Source organism: Aquarana catesbeiana, linkage group LG03 (assembly GCF_042186555.1).
Source record: "Aquarana catesbeiana isolate 2022-GZ linkage group LG03, ASM4218655v1, whole genome shotgun sequence".
In the NCBI taxonomy this organism is placed as follows: domain Eukaryota; kingdom Metazoa; phylum Chordata; class Amphibia; order Anura; family Ranidae; genus Aquarana; species Aquarana catesbeiana.
The window spans coordinates 43,996,373-44,017,019 of NC_133326.1; the positions used below are offsets into that span (position 1 = coordinate 43,996,373).

At 43.3% G+C, this 20,647-nt stretch overlaps 1 protein-coding gene across 2 annotated transcripts in view; it reads left to right on the plus strand.

The window, feature by feature from the left end:
• Nucleotides 1–20,647, plus strand: part of RHCG (Rh family C glycoprotein) — a 151,222-nt gene that overhangs the window by 26,399 nt on the left and 104,176 nt on the right. The window contains exon 1 of one of the 2 annotated variants that reach the window (XM_073618449.1): nt 11,556–11,815. The exons of the other annotated variant lie outside the window; for it this stretch is intronic. Within the exon in view, the coding sequence (XP_073474550.1) occupies nt 11,629–11,815 (187 nt within the window). The 5' untranslated portion in view covers nt 11,556–11,628. Of the gene's footprint in view, nt 1–11,555; nt 11,816–20,647 lie in introns of those variants that run through there. 2 annotated transcript variants of the gene reach the window in all.

Below are 20,647 nucleotides of genomic sequence, written 5' to 3' on the forward strand. Positions count from 1 at the left end.
TGGATCAAATCTCAGCTGGTTCAGCAGGGACCAGCGGAGGTTTGACCCATCTATGGGCAGGCTGGTTGTACCCAAGTCAATCCAATACAACCAGCCGATCAGACTTTTTACATGTGATTACTGCCAGCAAAAATAGCCACTAGCAATAATCAGTGCTCTGCTGCCTGGGAAGACTCCGATAAAAAAACATTAAAAAAAAAACAAAAGAAAAAACATACTCTATATATAATTTAAAAAAACGGGGCAGACTCAATGGACCACTTGGTCTTTTTCCTGCCATCACTCTTCCATGCAACTGTGTTTCACCCAACAGAACGCTCAACATCTCACCCAACAGATCGCTCAACACCTCACCCAACAGATCGCTCAACATCTCACCCAACAGATCGCTCAACATCTCACCCAACAGATCGCTCAACATCTCACCCAACAGATCGCTCAACACCTCACCCAACAGATCGCTCAACACCTCACCCAACAGATCGCTCAACATCTCACCCAACAGATCGCTCAACATCTCACCCAACAGATCGCTCAACATCTCACCCAACAGATCGCTCAACACCTCACCCAACAGATCGCTCAATACCTCACCCAACAGATCGCTCAACACCTCACCCAACAGATCGCTCAACACCTCACCCAACAGATCGCTCAACACCTCACCCAACAGATCGCTCAACACCTCACCCAACAGATCGCTCAACACCCCACCCAACAGATTGCTCAACACCCCACCCAACAGATTGCTCAACACCCCACCCAACAGATTGCTCAACACCCCACCCAACAGATTGCTCAACACCCCACCCAACAGATTGCTCAACACCCCACCCAACAGATTGCTCAACACCTCACCCAACAGATTGCTCAACACCTCACCCAACAGATTGCTCAACACCTCACCCAACAGATTGCTCAACACCTCACCCAACAGATTGCTCAACACCTCACCCAACAGATTGCTCAACACCTCACCCAACAGATTGCTCAACATCTCACCCAACAGATTGCTCAACATCTCACCCAACAGATTGCTCAACATCTCACCCAACAGATTGCTCAACATCTCACCCAACAGATTGCTCAACATCTCACCCAACAGATTGCTCAACATCTCACCCAACAGATTGCTCAACATCTCACCCAACAGATTGCTCAACATCTCACCCAACAGATTGCTCAACATCTCACCCAACAGATTGCTCAACATCTCACCCAACAGATTGCTCAACATCTCACCCAACAGATTGCTCAACATCTCACCCAACAGATTGCTCAACATCTCACCCAACAGATTGCTCAACATCTCACCCAACAGATTGCTCAACATCTCACCCAACAGATTGCTCAACATCTCACCCAACAGATTGCTCAACATCTCACCCAACAGATTGCTCAACATCTCACCCAACAGATTGCTCAACATCTCACCCAACAGATTGCTCAACATCTCACCCAACAGATTGCTCAACATCTCACCCAACAGATTGCTCAACATCTCACCCAACAGATTGCTCAACATCTCACCCAACAGATTGCTCAACATCTCACCCAACAGATTGCTCAACATCTCACCCAACAGATTGCTCAACATCTCACCCAACAGATTGCTCAACATCTCACCCAACAGATTGCTCAACATCTCACCCAACAGATTGCTCAACATCTCACCCAACAGATTGCTCAACATCTCACCCAACAGATTGCTCAACATCTCACCCAACAGATTGCTCAACATCTCACCCAACAGATTGCTCAACATCTCACCCAACAGATTGCTCAACATCTCACCCAACAGATTGCTCAACATCTCACCCAACAGATTGCTCAACATCTCACCCAACAGATTGCTCAACATCTCACCCAACAGATTGCTCAACATCTCACCCAACAGATTGCTCAACATCTCACCCAACAGATTGCTCAACATCTCACCCAACAGATTGCTCAACATCTCACCCAACAGATTGCTCAACATCTCACCCAACAGATTGCTCAACATCTCACCCAACAGATTGCTCAACATCTCACCCAACAGATTGCTCAACATCTCACCCAACAGATTGCTCAACATCTCACCCAACAGATTGCTCAACATCTCACCCAACAGATTGCTCAACATCTCACCCAACAGATTGCTCAACATCTCACCCAACAGATTGCTCAACATCTCACCCAACAGATTGCTCAACATCTCACCCAACAGATTGCTCAACATCTCACCCAACAGATTGCTCAACATCTCACCCAACAGATTGCTCAACATCTCACCCAACAGATTGCTCAACATCTCACCCAACAGATTGCTCAACATCTCACCCAACAGATTGCTCAACATCTCACCCAACAGATTGCTCAACATCTCACCCAACAGATTGCTCAACATCTCACCCAACAGATTGCTCAACATCTCACCCAACAGATTGCTCAACATCTCACCCAACAGATTGCTCAACATCTCACCCAACAGATTGCTCAACATCTCACCCAACAGATTGCTCAACATCTCACCCAACAGATTGCTCAACATCTCACCCAACAGATTGCTCAACATCTCACCCAACAGATTGCTCAACATCTCACCCAACAGATTGCTCAACATCTCACCCAACAGATTGCTCAACATCTCACCCAACAGATTGCTCAACATCTCACCCAACAGATTGCTCAACATCTCACCCAACAGATTGCTCAACATCTCACCCAACAGATTGCTCAACATCTCACCCAACAGATTGCTCAACATCTCACCCAACAGATTGCTCAACATCTCACCCAACAGATTGCTCAACATCTCACCCAACAGATTGCTCAACATCTCACCCAACAGATTGCTCAACATCTCACCCAACAGATTGCTCAACATCTCACCCAACAGATTGCTCAACATCTCACCCAACAGATTGCTCAACATCTCACCCAACAGATTGCTCAACATCTCACCCAACAGATTGCTCAACATCTCACCCAACAGATTGCTCAACATCTCACCCAACAGATTGCTCAACATCTCACCCAACAGATTGCTCAACATCTCACCCAACAGATTGCTCAACATCTCACCCAACAGATTGCTCAACATCTCACCCAACAGATTGCTCAACATCTCACCCAACAGATTGCTCAACATCTCACCCAACAGATTGCTCAACATCTCACCCAACAGATTGCTCAACATCTCACCCAACAGATTGCTCAACATCTCACCCAACAGATTGCTCAACATCTCACCCAACAGATTGCTCAACATCTCACCCAACAGATTGCTCAACATCTCACCCAACAGATTGCTCAACATCTCACCCAACAGATTGCTCAACATCTCACCCAACAGATTGCTCAACATCTCACCCAACAGATTGCTCAACATCTCACCCAACAGATTGCTCAACATCTCACCCAACAGATTGCTCAACATCTCACCCAACAGATTGCTCAACATCTCACCCAACAGATTGCTCAACATCTCACCCAACAGATTGCTCAACATCTCACCCAACAGATTGCTCAACATCTCACCCAACAGATTGCTCAACATCTCACCCAACAGATTGCTCAACATCTCACCCAACAGATTGCTCAACATCTCACCCAACAGATTGCTCAACATCTCACCCAACAGATTGCTCAACATCTCACCCAACAGATTGCTCAACATCTCACCCAACAGATTGCTCAACATCTCACCCAACAGATTGCTCAACATCTCACCCAACAGATTGCTCAACATCTCACCCAACAGATTGCTCAACATCTCACCCAACAGATTGCTCAACATCTCACCCAACAGATTGCTCAACATCTCACCCAACAGATTGCTCAACATCTCACCCAACAGATTGCTCAACATCTCACCCAACAGATTGCTCAACATCTCACCCAACAGATTGCTCAACATCTCACCCAACAGATTGCTCAACATCTCACCCAACAGATTGCTCAACATCTCACCCAACAGATTGCTCAACATCTCACCCAACAGATTGCTCAACATCTCACCCAACAGATTGCTCAACATCTCACCCAACAGATTGCTCAACATCTCACCCAACAGATTGCTCAACATCTCACCCAACAGATTGCTCAACATCTCACCCAACAGATTGCTCAACATCTCACCCAACAGATTGCTCAACATCTCACCCAACAGATTGCTCAACATCTCACCCAACAGATTGCTCAACATCTCACCCAACAGATTGCTCAACATCTCACCCAACAGATTGCTCAACATCTCACCCAACAGATTGCTCAACATCTCACCCAACAGATTGCTCAACATCTCACCCAACAGATTGCTCAACATCTCACCCAACAGATTGCTCAACATCTCACCCAACAGATTGCTCAACATCTCACCCAACAGATTGCTCAACATCTCACCCAACAGATTGCTCAACATCTCACCCAACAGATTGCTCAACATCTCACCCAACAGATTGCTCAACATCTCACCCAACAGATTGCTCAACATCTCACCCAACAGATTGCTCAACATCTCACCCAACAGATTGCTCAACATCTCACCCAACAGATTGCTCAACATCTCACCCAACAGATTGCTCAACATCTCACCCAACAGATTGCTCAACATCTCACCCAACAGATTGCTCAACATCTCACCCAACAGATTGCTCAACATCTCACCCAACAGATTGCTCAACATCTCACCCAACAGATTGCTCAACATCTCACCCAACAGATTGCTCAACATCTCACCCAACAGATTGCTCAACATCTCACCCAACAGATTGCTCAACATCTCACCCAACAGATTGCTCAACATCTCACCCAACAGATTGCTCAACATCTCACCCAACAGATTGCTCAACATCTCACCCAACAGATTGCTCAACATCTCACCCAACAGATTGCTCAACATCTCACCCAACAGATTGCTCAACATCTCACCCAACAGATTGCTCAACATCTCACCCAACAGATTGCTCAACATCTCACCCAACAGATTGCTCAACATCTCACCCAACAGATTGCTCAACATCTCACCCAACAGATTGCTCAACATCTCACCCAACAGATTGCTCAACATCTCACCCAACAGATTGCTCAACATCTCACCCAACAGATTGCTCAACATCTCACCCAACAGATTGCTCAACATCTCACCCAACAGATTGCTCAACATCTCACCCAACAGATTGCTCAACATCTCACCCAACAGATTGCTCAACATCTCACCCAACAGATTGCTCAACATCTCACCCAACAGATTGCTCAACATCTCACCCAACAGATTGCTCAACATCTCACCCAACAGATTGCTCAACATCTCACCCAACAGATTGCTCAACATCTCACCCAACAGATCGCTCAACAACCAGTGTTAATTTTGGCAGCAAATTTCAATTTAGTTTTAGTCTTAGGACTAAAATGGCATTTTAGTTTTAGTCCCATTTTAGTCTTCTGCAGTTGTTTTTAGTTTTATTTAGTCGACTAAATCTCCAGTACGTTTTAGTCAACTAAAAACTCATTTTAGTCGTCTAAAATCTAATGGGTGTAATTAAATTGTAATGCATTAGTTAACCTTTCTCTACAATTTCCAAACTCATTATATACTGCTGGAGTGAAAAATCTAATATGTTATTATTTATGGTATTGAGGTATGAACATGCACTACAGACCAATGTTAATTTTTAAGTCAAATTTCAATTTAGTTTTAGTCATAGTCTTTAACTGCTTGCTGACCGCCGGCCGTCAATTGACGGCCAGGCGGCGCAGCTCTCGTGGCGGGCGGGCGTCATATGACGACCTCGCTTTCCCAGCCCACCAGGGGGCGCGCGCGATCACTGGGCACCCGGTGCGCGTGCCCGGCGGCCGCGATGTCCGCCGGGCACCCGCGATTACCGGTAACACAGCAGGACCGTAGATCTGTGTGTGTAAACACACAGATCCACGGTCCTGTCAGAGGAGAGGAGACCGATGGTGTGTTCCCAGTACAGAGGAACACCGATCGGTCTCCTTCCCTAGTGAGTCCCCACCCCCTACAGTTAGAATCACTCCCTAGCAACACAGTTAACCCCTCGATCACCACCTAGTTTTAACCCCTTCCCTGCCTGTCACATTTTATACAGTAATCAATGCATTTTTATAGCACATATCGCTGTATAAATGATTGTATAAATGAGCTTCGACTCAAACTCGAAGCTTATCCCTACTCTAGAGTAGAGTTTTGCAGGCTGATGGCAGTGGGGCTGGACAGTGCTGGACTGCCTTCCTCCCGCACAAATGTTCCAGGATCTCATGCACATGGGCTAAACGCCAAATGTATATGAGGCCTAAAAAGGCTTTTCGGGGCATATACATTCTGGCACTGCCACTGGCACTGCCATTTACACGGCAGTATGCTCCCCATATTAAAAGGCCTCAGAAACGTTTATTGATCCATTGGACAAGCAAGTCAGTCCATCCAAGGTACACACGCTCCAAATTATTTCACTCAATGAAGAGTTTACACATAGGAATACATTGAGTGGAATGCGTTTGGTGGTGTGTATCTTGGAAGGATTCATTTGTTTGTCCGAACTTTATAATTTGGAGCAGCTGTTCTCCTTTTTTTGGTGGTTATAGAAATTTCCTAGTGGCTTACAAATACAGAGACTACAAAGGACCATCTCCAGTTAGTGGCAGCCTGGGGAATAGAACCTGCAGTGGATTATCTCTTCTTTTGCCTACTAATAACATAAAATATATATATAGCGACTGACCACCCACGTCGCTGCCTACTTACGGTGCATGACCACCAGTTAAAGTAGCGCGGTTCCAATATAGCAAAAAAAATGGCCTGGTCATGAAGGGGGTAAAATCTTCTGGAGATGAAGTGATTAAAATGAATCTTATCAGAATCTGGAGGCCGCCTTTAACAAGGGGGCCCCCATATCCCAGCCCCCCATCCTATGTGAATGAGTCTTACCCATTCACCAAAAAAGTGTAAAAAGTAAGTAAAGACAGTACACCAATTCCTTTATTATTACATTTTAAAAAATGTCCCACAATGTAAATCCATCGTCAATTATGCTGCCCGCCGTCCCGAAAGATTTTTTTTTAAAAACCCTCCGGCCCCGACGAAGGCTCCCATTGTCTGCTTGCTCTGTCATGTGAGAGCTCTTAAATAACTAAAGGGTGGGGCATTTCCCCCTTGTGATGTAATCGCCCGAGTGCATGCTGGGTCGGTGACGTCACAAGGGGCGGTGCCACCTGGCATAGTCATCGGTGGCCCACCCCTCAGGTATTTAAGAGCTGTCACACAGCGGAACAGGCAGACCATGGGAGCATTCGTTGGGGGCCAGAGGTTTTTTTCTTTTTTTGGGTCGACTTGGCGGTGTGATTGACGATGGATCTAATTCAGGGGACTTTTTTTTTTTAAATATAGAAATTGTCAAAAACTGGTGTACTGTCTTTACTCACTTTTTACACTTTTTTTTGAATGGGTAGGGGTACTATGTACCCCATACTCATTCACATTTGGGGGGCCGGGAAAGGGGGCTTCCAGATTTTGATAAGCCCCCGCCCACAGACCCCCACAACCACTGCCCAGGGTTGTGGGGAAGAGGCCCTTGTTCACATCAACATGGGAGCAAGGTACTTTGGGGTGGGGGGGCGGAGCCTCCCCCATGTTAATGGCATGTGGCCTGGCTGGTATGGTTCAGAAGGGGGGTGGCGCTTACTTGTCTCCCCCCCCCCTTTCCTGACCTGCTGGGCTGCATGCTCAGAAGGGTCTGGTATGGATATTAGGGGGGATCAATATTGATATTGGTTATGTTAGGTTTTGGCATGGGGTTCCCCTTAAAATCCATACCAGACCCGTAGGGCTTAGTATGCATGGGGGGGACCCCAGGCCATTTTTTTTTTTTAATTTCAGGCAAACCCGAGTCATCTGTTAACCACTTTAAGCCTGGGCCTTTTCCTGACAATTGTTGTTTACAAGTTAAAAATCTGTATTTTTTGCTAGAAGATTACTTGGAACCCCCAAACATGAGATCTCTCCAGCCCGCCCCTTAACAACCAACTATTCTTCACACACAATTTGAATCGGTCGATCAATTTCCGACCGATTCGAATTCCAATCGTTCTGAAAATTTGGAATTCGGTAGAAAATAAAGAAACCTAATTTTTTTTCCAATTGGCACAAGTCGCACTTATCCAAACTCGCATCAAAATCGCATATATATGATGCAGATGGGAATTTCATGAGATTTTGAAGGCTTACATTGAGGTCTATGTACCTCAAGTCACATTAAAGTTGGACGAAAGTTGTGCAGGCATTACTTTGAGATGAAGTCGCACAGATATAAACAGTACTCATAGGATAAAATGTGGTGCGACTTGTCATGCGACCTTGGGGCCCAAAGTTGCATGACAAGTCGCACAAGTGTGAATGGGGCCTAAGTGGAGCTGATGATTATCAATAGTCAATAGTTAGCTCCATCTAGTGGTCATAATGTGGCATGTTCCTTATATATAAAGCTAAAATTTTAAAATAATTTGGATTTCAATAATCAATAATTTTGATTACGGCCTTAGGGAGTAACAAAATAATCTGAATGCTATGAGTAGCACAGAGAGATTATATTTTTTCCTCAGACACATTAATAATTAAAGTGGTATCAAACCCCGAAACAAAAAAAATCATATATTGTAGCTTACCAATTCTTGGATGTGGTGCCTGCATTCATTTTTTGTTTTTTGTTTTTATTTCAGCCTGTTTTTTTTTTTATTTTCACCTGGTGACCCAGCCAGTAAGTCTTATTTTTCAACTTCCTTTTCCATACCAGGCTGTCCAAAAAAGACCCAAAAAAGAAAACGAAAGCAGCAATCACATTTAAGACTTAATATATTACATTTTTGTTTTTAGATTTAACCATTTCCCCCGGGTTGATGTTATATGATGTCGGGGACTTGAAGTGGCGATATCTGGATGATGGGTGCAGCTACAGGCCTCATCCAGGTATCTTTTTTTTCAGCAGGTGATTCCCTACAGTGTAAAAGCCATCATAGCGGCTGTTTAGCCCTCCACTATTTCACGAGATTTGCCCGTGCAATTGGGATGCTGGAGAATGAATCCGTCGGAGGCGTCGGTTTACCATTTTATTTTATTTATTTCAGGTACTTATATAGTGCTGTCAATTTATGCAGCACTTTACATATACATTGTACATTCACATCAGTCCCTACCCTCAAGGAGCTTACAATCTAAGGTCCCTAACTCACATTCATATACTAGGGCCAATTTAAACAGAATCTGATTTTACCTACCAGCCTTTACCATAGAGCTGGCTGTAGACCAGATGGTCCCTGGCCATCTCTATGACCCTCGGAGGCCGGAAGCGACGTCATGATGTCCTTTCCAGCGCAGCACATGTAAACACTGCCATTTTTTTGTTTGCTGGAAAACCTGAGATCGGTTTTTCTTTTTTATCTCAGTCTTTCCAGCATAGAGGAGAGATGTGGGGAGTATAGAGTATATAGACCCCAGATCTCCCCGTAAAGAGGACCTTTATGGAGATGTTTTCATTCCTTCTAAAAGAAATAAAAATGATCAAAAAATAAGGAAAAGTGTAAGAAAAAAATAAATGTGTAATAAATATATAATTAAAGCGCCCCATCCCCTCATGCTCGCAAGCAGAAGCGAACACATGTGTATATTGCACCTGCATATGTAAATGGAATTCAATCCACACATGTGAGATATCGATGCAATCGTTAGAGTGGGAGCAATAATTCTAGCACTTGACCTCCTCTGTAACTCTAAACTAGTAACCTTTATAAATGTTTAAATTGTCACCTATGGAGATTCGTAAGTACTGTAGTTTGACGCCATTCCACGAGCGTGCGCAATTTTAAGGAGAGACATATTTGGTATCTATTTGTATATCAGTTGTGCGGCTAGAAAATATGGCACATATATTAAGCATAAAAAACAAGTATTTATTGAAAATTGGTAAAAGTGACCCCTATACAATACAAATAAAGGGAAATATATTAAAAAAAAAAATCAAACTTTTGACAATTTTTAGATATTTCCCCTTATTTGTATTGTATAGGGGTCACTTTTGCCAATTTTTCCTTTACTCTTACTTATTTACTAATTTACTCTAGGTAACGTCATCTTTTACATTATACAAAAAAAAAATGAAATGGGGTAAATATTGTTTTGTTTTTTTTCAATTCTTAAAAATTGCCGCACAATCCCCCAAACCCATTTTTTATGTATATATGTATGTGTGTATTGGGTTTGGGGGACTTGGGGTAATTTTCTAGCAAAGAAAATGTATGATTTTTACATGTAGGAGAGAAGTGTCAGAATTGGCTTGGGTGGCAAGTGGGTTAATACCACTTTAACCTCCCCTGGTGGTAATCCCGAGTGTGGCTTGGGGTTAATTTTCAGTAACAAATGCGGTAAACCCCAAGCCACAAGGATTACACCCTAGGATCCCGCGATGTTCTCCCGCTGTATCCTCCGTCCGATGCATCAGTGTTCTGGGTTCCATTCCCTGCGAGCGTCGCAACGCATGGGGACGGAACCAGTGGCAAATTCAAAAAAGTACAAAACACATAATACACTGTAATCTGTTAAGATTACATTATTGTATCAAATCATTCAAACTCAGTTTTGTCCCTAGTGCTTTGTCCAGTGCCCTGCCTGGAAACTTTTTTACCGTTCTTTCTGCCTGGAAACTTGAGAACGTCCATGGCATCCAAAAAGCGTCTCTTTAAGTCAAAAGTGGTTTTAGACAGCTAGAAAACAGCGATAGTGAATTATAATCACTTGCAGAATTGAGCGATAGTGATTTGGGGGAAATAGTATTACAGTGACTAGTAATATTGCACTCTTGTTTGGACAAATTTCAGTGTTTTTGATTTGAATACATTGTTGAATAAAATGTATTAATTATAAAAAAAATAATAATTTATAGTTATTTATTCTATTATAATTTATGATTTTGTGATTCAAATTTTATCATACCCGGGATATCTACTTGACTTTTGTTTGGACAGATTTAAGTGAGTTATTCTTAAGAATTACAGGCCTACAATATAACACAACAAATTCCCATGCAAAACAATGTACCGCTTAAACATTCAAAAATGAGACATAATCAGGCCGCCAGGGAGGTTAAAGCGGACCTTCAGTCATTTTTTTCATCTTTCCATCTATTAAATCTTCTTCCCTTGTTGTTTTACCATTTGGATAGTAAAACATTTTTTTTCTGCCAGTAAATACCTTTTAAGATTTATTAATGCCTAATTGATACCTAATTGATACCTTGAATAACCAGTGCAGGATTTTACTTTTAAATACAGGTTTGGCATTATGAATTATGTTCTATATGTTAATAATTTTAACCCAACATCACTTAGGCAGAGTCTCCTCCCTTATTTAACTTCATTAATGTGAAAATTGTGCATATGCATGGGAAAGCAAGTATACATGTTGTACTCTGCCTGCCTCCCTTCCTTAATAAAGAGGTGTGTAAGCTCATGATGACGAATCTTTCTGACCCATCACACCCTTAGAAATAAATATATACTGTGCATTGAAGAACCTAACATGCAAAAGTGACTGGCAGCTCTATCTAGTCTTCCTATTAGAAGACTGGCTGGAAGATGGCAAGAAATACCTTTATGCGATGGAAGCTGCCGATTATCTGCATGACTTTCGAGATTATCATGATTGTCCTTTTTGGAGCTTTTGTTCGCTATGATATACAAGCTGATCCCCAGTGGAAAGAATACATGAAGGCTCATAACATCAGCAGTGATGTTGAAAATGATTATTACTATAGATACCCAAGTAAGTATGTTTATTGCTGAAATATTATTTTGCATTTCACGTTGGAATAATTGAAGCAATATAATTTGACTAAGCAATACAATCAGCTACAATGTATACATATTGCAGCAGAATAATATGAAAATCAAGCATTTAGAAATAGTGAAACTCAGTTCATTAATATAGGAAGTCTGCAGCAACCTAGAAATATTATATGTCCATGTAACCAAAATCCTTTTTTCAAGGAAATTTCACTTGGGTGAATTGATGAAAACGTCTCCATAGCAATTCACCCAGTAAAAGTGCATGTACATTTGTTCTGTGTGAATGGGGGGGGGGGGGGACAAATGTTAGCATTTGACCAGCCAAGAAGTAGCCTATTTGTGACGGACCTACTGGCACCCAGCATGGGTGCCTCTGCCAGGATACAGCTTCCTCCAGTGTGGAACCAGGAACCAGGTATTCTAGCTAAACATTGCACACAAGAACTAGACAACACTAGCTTAGGTGCAAACCAGAACTGACTTTATTGTAAATTCACACCAAATACATATCTCCCAAATTTTGAACTTCAGAATGAGGGACACTGGAGGAGTAAAAAGACCTACGGCACACTATGTTGCGGCAAATTGTGGGCGCAGTCAAGTGCCTAGCAGTGGGAGGGGTTTAAGGGATGTTGTAAACAAAATATAAGCTTTGATTGCTTTGTCTGAGCCTAACCTAAAGAACTTCATTAAAATTGTAAGGGAGTGCATAGCAGAGGTACAGGAGATGGTCAGAGACTGCAGACATACTACAGGATATGGTCAGAGACTACAAACATGATACAATAGGTGGTCAGAGACTACAGACATGCTCCAAGAGACTGTCAGAGACTGCAGACATGATACAAGAGACTGTCTGAGACTATGAACATGCTACAGGGGTTGTTGGAGACTGGGGGCATGCTTCAGCAGCCAATCATAGACTAGAGACGTAGTACATGACATATTACAGATAATTGTCTGCAGGGGGACCAATGGACCACACAAAAAGTGGAAATGGGCTACATGTGGCCCCAGGCAATAAGCACTGCATTGTAAGTTTGGAGGGAATTGTACGTGCTTTTTCCAAAACCCCAAGAGCTAGTACTCTTCTTCAGCTCTGGCAACACTGCTAGGATGCTTGTTATAAGTAATAAAACACAATCTATTGCTGGATATTGGAAACATGCAGGGGCCAGTCTTCACACAGCAATAATTCTACCACCTGGCAAACCTGAAGAACATCTCAGCACTCTCCTCAAATGTAAAATGCTGTTAAAGTTCAGCTGAAGTTGAAAATGATCCATGTAGAGATGATGTGCCAGTAGTGCAAGGGTTCCCTGCATGTTAACTTTTTTCTGATCTTCTGATATGGGATTCCGTGCAGGCAGAGTGGTGTGCCTCCTCCCCCCTCCTCCTCCTCTGTGTACAGGAGAACATCACAGCACAGGAGGAGGAGGGGCGGGTTCCTGGGTGTGTCAGAGGCAGAGGGGAAAGATGCGGCTGCCATATAAGTGTAGCCCGCGGCGTGCGGGAACCATGACAAACCATGTGTGTGGGTGTTTATATGTGTGTGTGTGTGTGTGTATGTGTGTGTGTGTGTGTGTGTGTGTGTATGTGTGTGTATATATATATATATATATATATATATATATATATATATATATATATAATATACCACAAACAATCAGGTAATCGCTTGGTCACATTATCCTAAACAATACAAACTGTAAACAGTAATATTAGTACATCTAATGAACAGCTAACAAACACAAAAACATTCCACAATGGTGCAGTAACAAGATAAAGTGGACACAATGCTAGTCACATCTCCAAGAGGATTAGCAGACAGACAGAAACAATAGGGGACTCAATTAACAATGGGATTCACACCTAGAAGGCCAATGAGGAAATTTTGCATTGAAATACACCTTAGTAAACAGATTATAGCAGGGGACACCAGCTTTAGGTTGTTTTAAATGGATTATATTAACATCTATTCTAAGTCTCTGAGTCTGGAGGGGGGGGGGGGGTTAAGCAGTCATTGCTGGTTTGGGCACAACAGGGGCCCCAAATCTGTATCCAGGTCCTAGGTTGCCAGAGTCTATGTGTTTTGGGGAAACATGGACCCGAATTGGAAGCAAAACCACTCCAAAGGTCCCCCAGGCACACACCTCCCAAAGAATAGAGCCTCCTCAAAAGCCAGTGCCCATAGTCAGTAGGCAAGAGACTACCCTGGAGTCCCCTCCAAAAGCCCCTATCCCGGTTGGGTCTGTCACATTATTATTGATTTAAAACAGAAGATACCACATTCGACAACTAGATGGAGCTAAGTATCACAGAAATGTCCTATAGTAGGAAAGTATCATGGTACTAGCCATGGCGATAGAAATGATGGGACATGTAGCCTTAAAGAAAGTGCTGCACCATTTGGCGCCAGCGGTGATAACATTTACTTGTAAAGGTAGATTTATACATGTGTCTACAGCTACCACACCTTTGTTAATTGCCTTTTTAGAGGCGATTGACAGGTGGTGAGGAGGTGATGTGGTGCTTCCCCATTTACCTGATTATGTCATGTTCGACCAGCTTGCTGCCTGCCAATTCCTACATATTGGGCAGTTGTTGCTGCAGGTGCAAAGTGAAGCATCGCAACTGTAACCCCCATCCGCTGCCATTTGCAGCTTAAGGGAGGTGATTGAGGAATGCTAAAACCACAGCTTAACTGTAATTTTTTACCACACCCCAACTGCATATCTAAGAGGCCTTTGTGTTATTATCTATCTAGCAAAAAATGCTTTCCAGAGGATTGTTTCATTCGTGGTTAATAATCAAATAAAGTGAAAACAATGGAGACTTTAAAACTACTTTAATGTGTATCTAAACCCAAAACCAAACATTGCTAAATATTGCATCTTACTAGATCTTGGTGTGCTATTTCAAGCTTTGTATGCATTATTTTCACCTGGTAATTCTACAGATAACACACTTTTTGGCTCTGGGTGGTTACATCGCTCCACTGTATCTATGGAGGAAGCATTGGTCTTTACACTAGGCTGCTGTCCTGATATGGACTCCAAACATGTCCGTATCTCTTCATCCCCAAACTCGCTCATCCATGTCTTTATGGACCTTGCTTTGTGCACTGGTGCATGGCCATGTTGGAACAGAAAGGGGCCTTCTCCAAACTGTTCCCACACAGTTGGGAGCATAAAATTGTCCAAAATGTCTTGGTATGCTGGCGCCTTGAGAGTTCTCTTCACTGTAACTAAGGGGCCAAGCCCAACCCCTGAAAAAACAACCCCGCACCCCCCCCCCCCCACCAAATGATTTGGAGGGGTGGCCCAATACTTTTGCCAATATAGTGTGGATGAGTGAGTTTGGGATGGAGAAACTTGACTGGCCTGCACAGAGTCCTATCCTCAACCGGATAGAACACCTTTGGGATGAATTAGAGTGGAGACTGCAACCCAAGCCTTCTCGTCGCTAACAGTGCCTGACCTCACAAATGCGCTTCTGCAAGAATGGTCAAACATTCCCATAGTCGCACTCCTAAACCTTGTGAACAGCCTTTCCTGAAGAGTTGAACTGGTGAAGATGCAAAGGGTGGGCCAAATCAATATTGAACCCTATGGACTAAGACGCCATTAAAGTTCATGTGCGTGTAAAGGCAGGTGTCCCAATACTTTTGACAATATAGTGTATATTGTGACAGTGTGAGGCCCTGCCACTGTGTAAAAATAGGCAAAAGTGACATGCAGAGTGCAGGGCACTGGAATATCGATTTTGAGTGGAGAAATCTGTTTTTTCAGTTTTCTGGGGGTTTTGGTATTCTCAGATTGGGTCATGGAGCTTGGAGACTTAAAAGAGCTTTTTGAGGGAGGAAGCCTCCAACCCAGTATTCAGGTCTTGCAGGAAACCAACAAGAGGTGTGTACAGGTGTGCACAGCCTTTATAATTATAGGCTTGGGCATACACCATGGCTCCATACAGGAGACAGATGTGCTTCAATGAGGGGATAGGTGTGCTCCACCCAAAAGCCAGGGGGCCTTAGGCTGGGAGGGCTTCATACGGGTGTCAGGGAGATTCCCGTATTGAGAGGCCAGGGCTTGGGTCCATGGAGCTGCTAAACTAGAGAGACCTGAGAAAGCTGCAACTGTTGTACATGAACACAGGTGCTGTTAGTTGGTCTGGATGATCAAGGCAAAACGCCTTAGGAGCGGCGCTGCAAAGTGAAGAGGAGGCTTGGTATTGTTTTGTCCTTTTTCCTGTGATGCTTTGAATGATGTATGAAGCTGAAACCCCTGTGTGGGAATCCTGATGTGAACTTTACCTCTAAATAAAAGTGGTCCAACAAGCCCTGTAACAAAGTTCTGATTATTGTGGACTGGAAAACACTACTACCACTGAGTCTGGTCCCCCCCCCCCCCATATCACAATAAAATAATATAAATATATATATATATATATATATATATATATATATATATATATATATACACACACAGTGGGGCAAAAAAGTATTTAGTCAGCCATCAATTGTGCAAGTTCTCCCACTTAAAAAGATGAGCGAGGCCTGTAATTGTCATCATAGGTATACCTCAACTATGAGAGACAAAATGTGGAAACAAATCCAGACAATCACATTGTCTGTCTGATTTTTGAAAGAATTTATTTGCAAATTATGGTGGAAAATAAGTATTTGGTCACCTACAAACCAGCAAGATTTCTGGCTCTCACAGACCTGTATCTTCTTCTTTAAGAGGCTCCTCTGTCCTCCACTCATTACCTGTATTAATGGCACCTGTTTGAACTTGTTATCAGTATAAAAGACACCTGTCCACAACCTCAAACAGTCACACTTCAAACTCCACTATGGTGAAGACCAAAGAGCTGTCGAAGGACACCAGAAACAAAATTGTAGACCTGCACCAGGCTGGTAAGACTGAATCTGCAATAGGCAAGCAGCTTGGTGTGAAGAAATCAACTGTGGGAGCAATAATTAGAGAATGGAAGACATATAAGACCACTGATAATCTTCCTTGATCTGGGGCTCCACGCAAGATCTCACCCCGTGGGGTCAAAATGATCACAAGAACAATGAGCAAAAATCCCAAAACCACACGGGGGGACCTAGTGAATGACCTGCAGAGAGCTGGGACCAACGCAACAAAAGCTACCATCAGTAACACACTACGCCGCCAGGGACTCAGATCCTGCAGTGCCAGACATGTCCCCCTGCTTAAGCCAGTACATGTTCGGGCCCGTCTGAGGTTTGCTAGAGAGCATTTGGATGATCCAGACGAGGATTGGGAGAATGTCATATGGTCAGATGAAACCAAAGTAGAACTGTTTGGTAGAAACACAACTCGTGTTTGGAGGAGAGAGAATGCTGAGTTGCAACCAAAGAACACCATACCTACTGTGAAGCATGGGGGTGGCAACATCATGCTTTGGGGCTGTTTCTCTGCAAAGGGAAAAGGACGACTGATCCATGTACATGAAAGAATGAATAGGGCCATGTATAGCAAGATTTTAAGTGCAAACCTCCTCCCATCAGCAAGGGTATTGAAGATGAAACGTGGCTGGGTCTTTCAGCATGACAATGATCCCAAACACACCGCCTGGGCAACGAAGGAGTGGCTTCGTAAGAAGCATTTCAAGGTCCTGGAGTGGCCTAGCCAGTCTCCAGATCTCAACCCCATAGAAAACCTTTGGAGGGAGTTGAAAGTCCATATTGCCCAGCGACAGCCCCAAAACATCACTGCTCTAGAGGAGATCTGCATGGAGGAATGGGCCAACATACCAGCAACAGTGTGTGACAACCTTGTGAAGACTAACCGGAAACGTTTGACCTGTGTCATTGCCAACAAAGGATATATAACAAAGTATTGAGATGGACTTTTGATATTGACCAAATACTTATTTTCCACCATAATTTGCAAATAAATTCTTTCAAAAATCAGACAATGTGATTGCCTGGATTTGTTTCCACATTTTGTCTCTCATAGTTGAGGTATACCTATGATGACAATTACAGGCCTCTCTCATCTTTTTAAGTGGGAGAACTTGCACAATTGGTGGCTGACTAAATACTTTTTTGCCCAACTGTGTGTGTATATATATGTGTGTGTGTGTGTGTGTGTGTGTGTGTGTGTGTGTGTGTGTGTGTATATATATATATATATATATATATATATATATATATATATATATATATATATATATATATATACACACACACAGTATCTCACAAAAGTACGCCACGTCACATGAAAAGTAATATTTACAAAAATGTGAAACAAATGACATTTTGCTACAATGTAAAGTAGTGAGTGTACAGCTTATATAACAGTGTAAATTTTCTGTCCCCTCAACATAAGTCAACACACAGCCATTAATGTCTAAACCACTGGCAACAAAAGTGAGTACACCCCTAAGTGAAAATGTCCAAATTGGGCCCAAAATGTCAATATTTTGTGTGGCCACCATTATTTTTCAGCACTGCCTTAACCCTCTTGGGTATGGAGTTCACCAGAGCTTCACAGGTTGCCTCTGGAGTCCTCTTCCACTCCTCCATGAAGACATCATAGAGCTGGTGGATGGTCGAGACCTTGCGCTCCTCCACCTTCCATTTGAGGATGCCCCACAGATGCTCAATAGTATTTAGGTCTGGAGACATGTTTGGCCAGTCCATCACCTTGACCACTGCCTTGCTAAAGAAGCTGAGGGTAGTCTTGGAGGTGTGTTTGGGGTTGTTATCATGTTGGAATACTGCCCTGTGCCCAGTCTCCAAAGGGGGGGGGGATCATGCTCTGCTTCATTATGTCACATGTTGGCATTCATGGTTCCCTCAATGAACTTGTAGCTCCCCAGTGCTGGCAGCACTCATGCAGCCCCAGACCATGACACTCCCACCACCATGCTTGACTGTAGGCAAGACACAATTGTCTTTGTACTCCTCACTGGTTGCCGCCACACACGCTTGACACCATCTGAACCTACTAAGTTTATCTTTGTATCATCAGACCACAGGACATGGTTCCAGTAATCCTTGTCCTTAGTCTGCTTGTCTTCAGCAAACTGTTTGCGGGCTTTCTTGTGCATCATCTTTAGAAGAGGCTTTCTTCTGGGACGACAGCCATGCAGACCAATTTGATGCAGTGTGCGGTGTATGTTCTGAGCACTGACAGGCTATCCCCTCCCCCATCCCTTCATACTCTGCAGCAATGCTGGCAGCACTCATATGTCTATTTCCCAAAAACAACCTCTGGATATGATGCTGAGCATGTACACTCAACTTCTTTGGTCGACCATGGCGAGGCCTGTTCTGAGTGGAACCTGTCCTGTTAAACCGCTGTATGGTCTTGGCCGCCATGCTGCAGCTCAGTTTCAGGGTCTTGGCAATCTTCTTATAGCCTAGGTCATCTTTATGTAGAGCAACAAATCTTTTTTTCAGATCCTCAGAGAGTTCTTTGCCATGAGGTGCCATGTTGAACTTCCAGTGACCAGTATGAGAGTGAGAGCAATAACACCAAATTTAACACACCTGCCCCCTATTTATATATATATATATATATATATATATATATATATATATATATATATATATATATAAAAATATAATACAGCACATGAACATGTAAATTTTGCTGACCTGTTACCTTTTAAACAGGGTTACCTTGTAATTGAATTGTGTTTAATGATTTAATATCTAACTACTGATTGCTGTGCTTAACACAACCATCCTAGATGATTATCAGAACTTTGAGCTAGAAACCATTAAGGTCCTTGGTCACCTTCCTTTCACCTTGTATGTGGTGTCTTGCTTGAGTAAATTGAGTCTGTATGTGCTGTTAGATATTCATTATAGGTGGAAGTAAACTCCAAAAGTGGAGAACTCTTCCTGAAAAAGTGGTCCCATTTATTATATGTATGGTATTGTGATTTTAGTATGAATGTCCTATATCATCACTTGTGTATAGTAAGGTGTGCTGTTTGGGTGGGCATTCAAGCAATGAGTAAACTAAAACATTCAAGATAGACTAGTGCGTTCTATGTTACAATTGTATGTGGACCCACTGTCATGTATAGGTAGTCACAGGGCCGCTGATAAGGCAGTACATCCAGCCCTCCTGTACTGGGTCCGGGCCCCATCAGTTCAAAGGGGGGGCCCGGGCACCCGCTGAGCAGGAGAGCCAGCTGTACTGTCTTACTGCAGACATTGATCCTCTTCTGTCCCCCCTGTGCTGTAGGGGGATCAGTTCTAGCATCCGCGTACCCATCCCCCTGTTTTCCGGGCCCCCCCGTGTGCGCCCCTTTTACCTGCAGCATTTCCGGATTCCCTTCCCTCCTCTCCCTTCCCCCCAGAAGCTGCTGCAGGCAGAAAAGGGATGTTTCAGGATGGAGAGCGGGGGAAGGGGCCTGTAAATATGTCATATAATAAGGATTTTATTCATATCTTTTGATATTATTATTATTATACAGGATTTATATAGCGCCGACAGTTTACGCAGCACTTTACAACATGAGGGCAGACTATACAATTTAATACAGGAGGAATTAGAGAGCCCTGCTCCTTAGAGCTTACAATCTAAGAGGAAGGATCAGGAGATACAAGAGGTGATAACTGTGGGGGATGGGCTGATGGAGAAAATAAGCAGTTATTATCTGGGGGTGGGGGAGCCCTGTCATGTAGGCATTATGGGGCCCCGTGATTTCTAACAGTAGCCCTGGGTAGTCACGTAGTAGGTACTTGAAATGATAGGCATATAGGACACACTTTTATAGATTTATAGCAATATGCTTCCTGTTGCAGTATTTGTAGGCC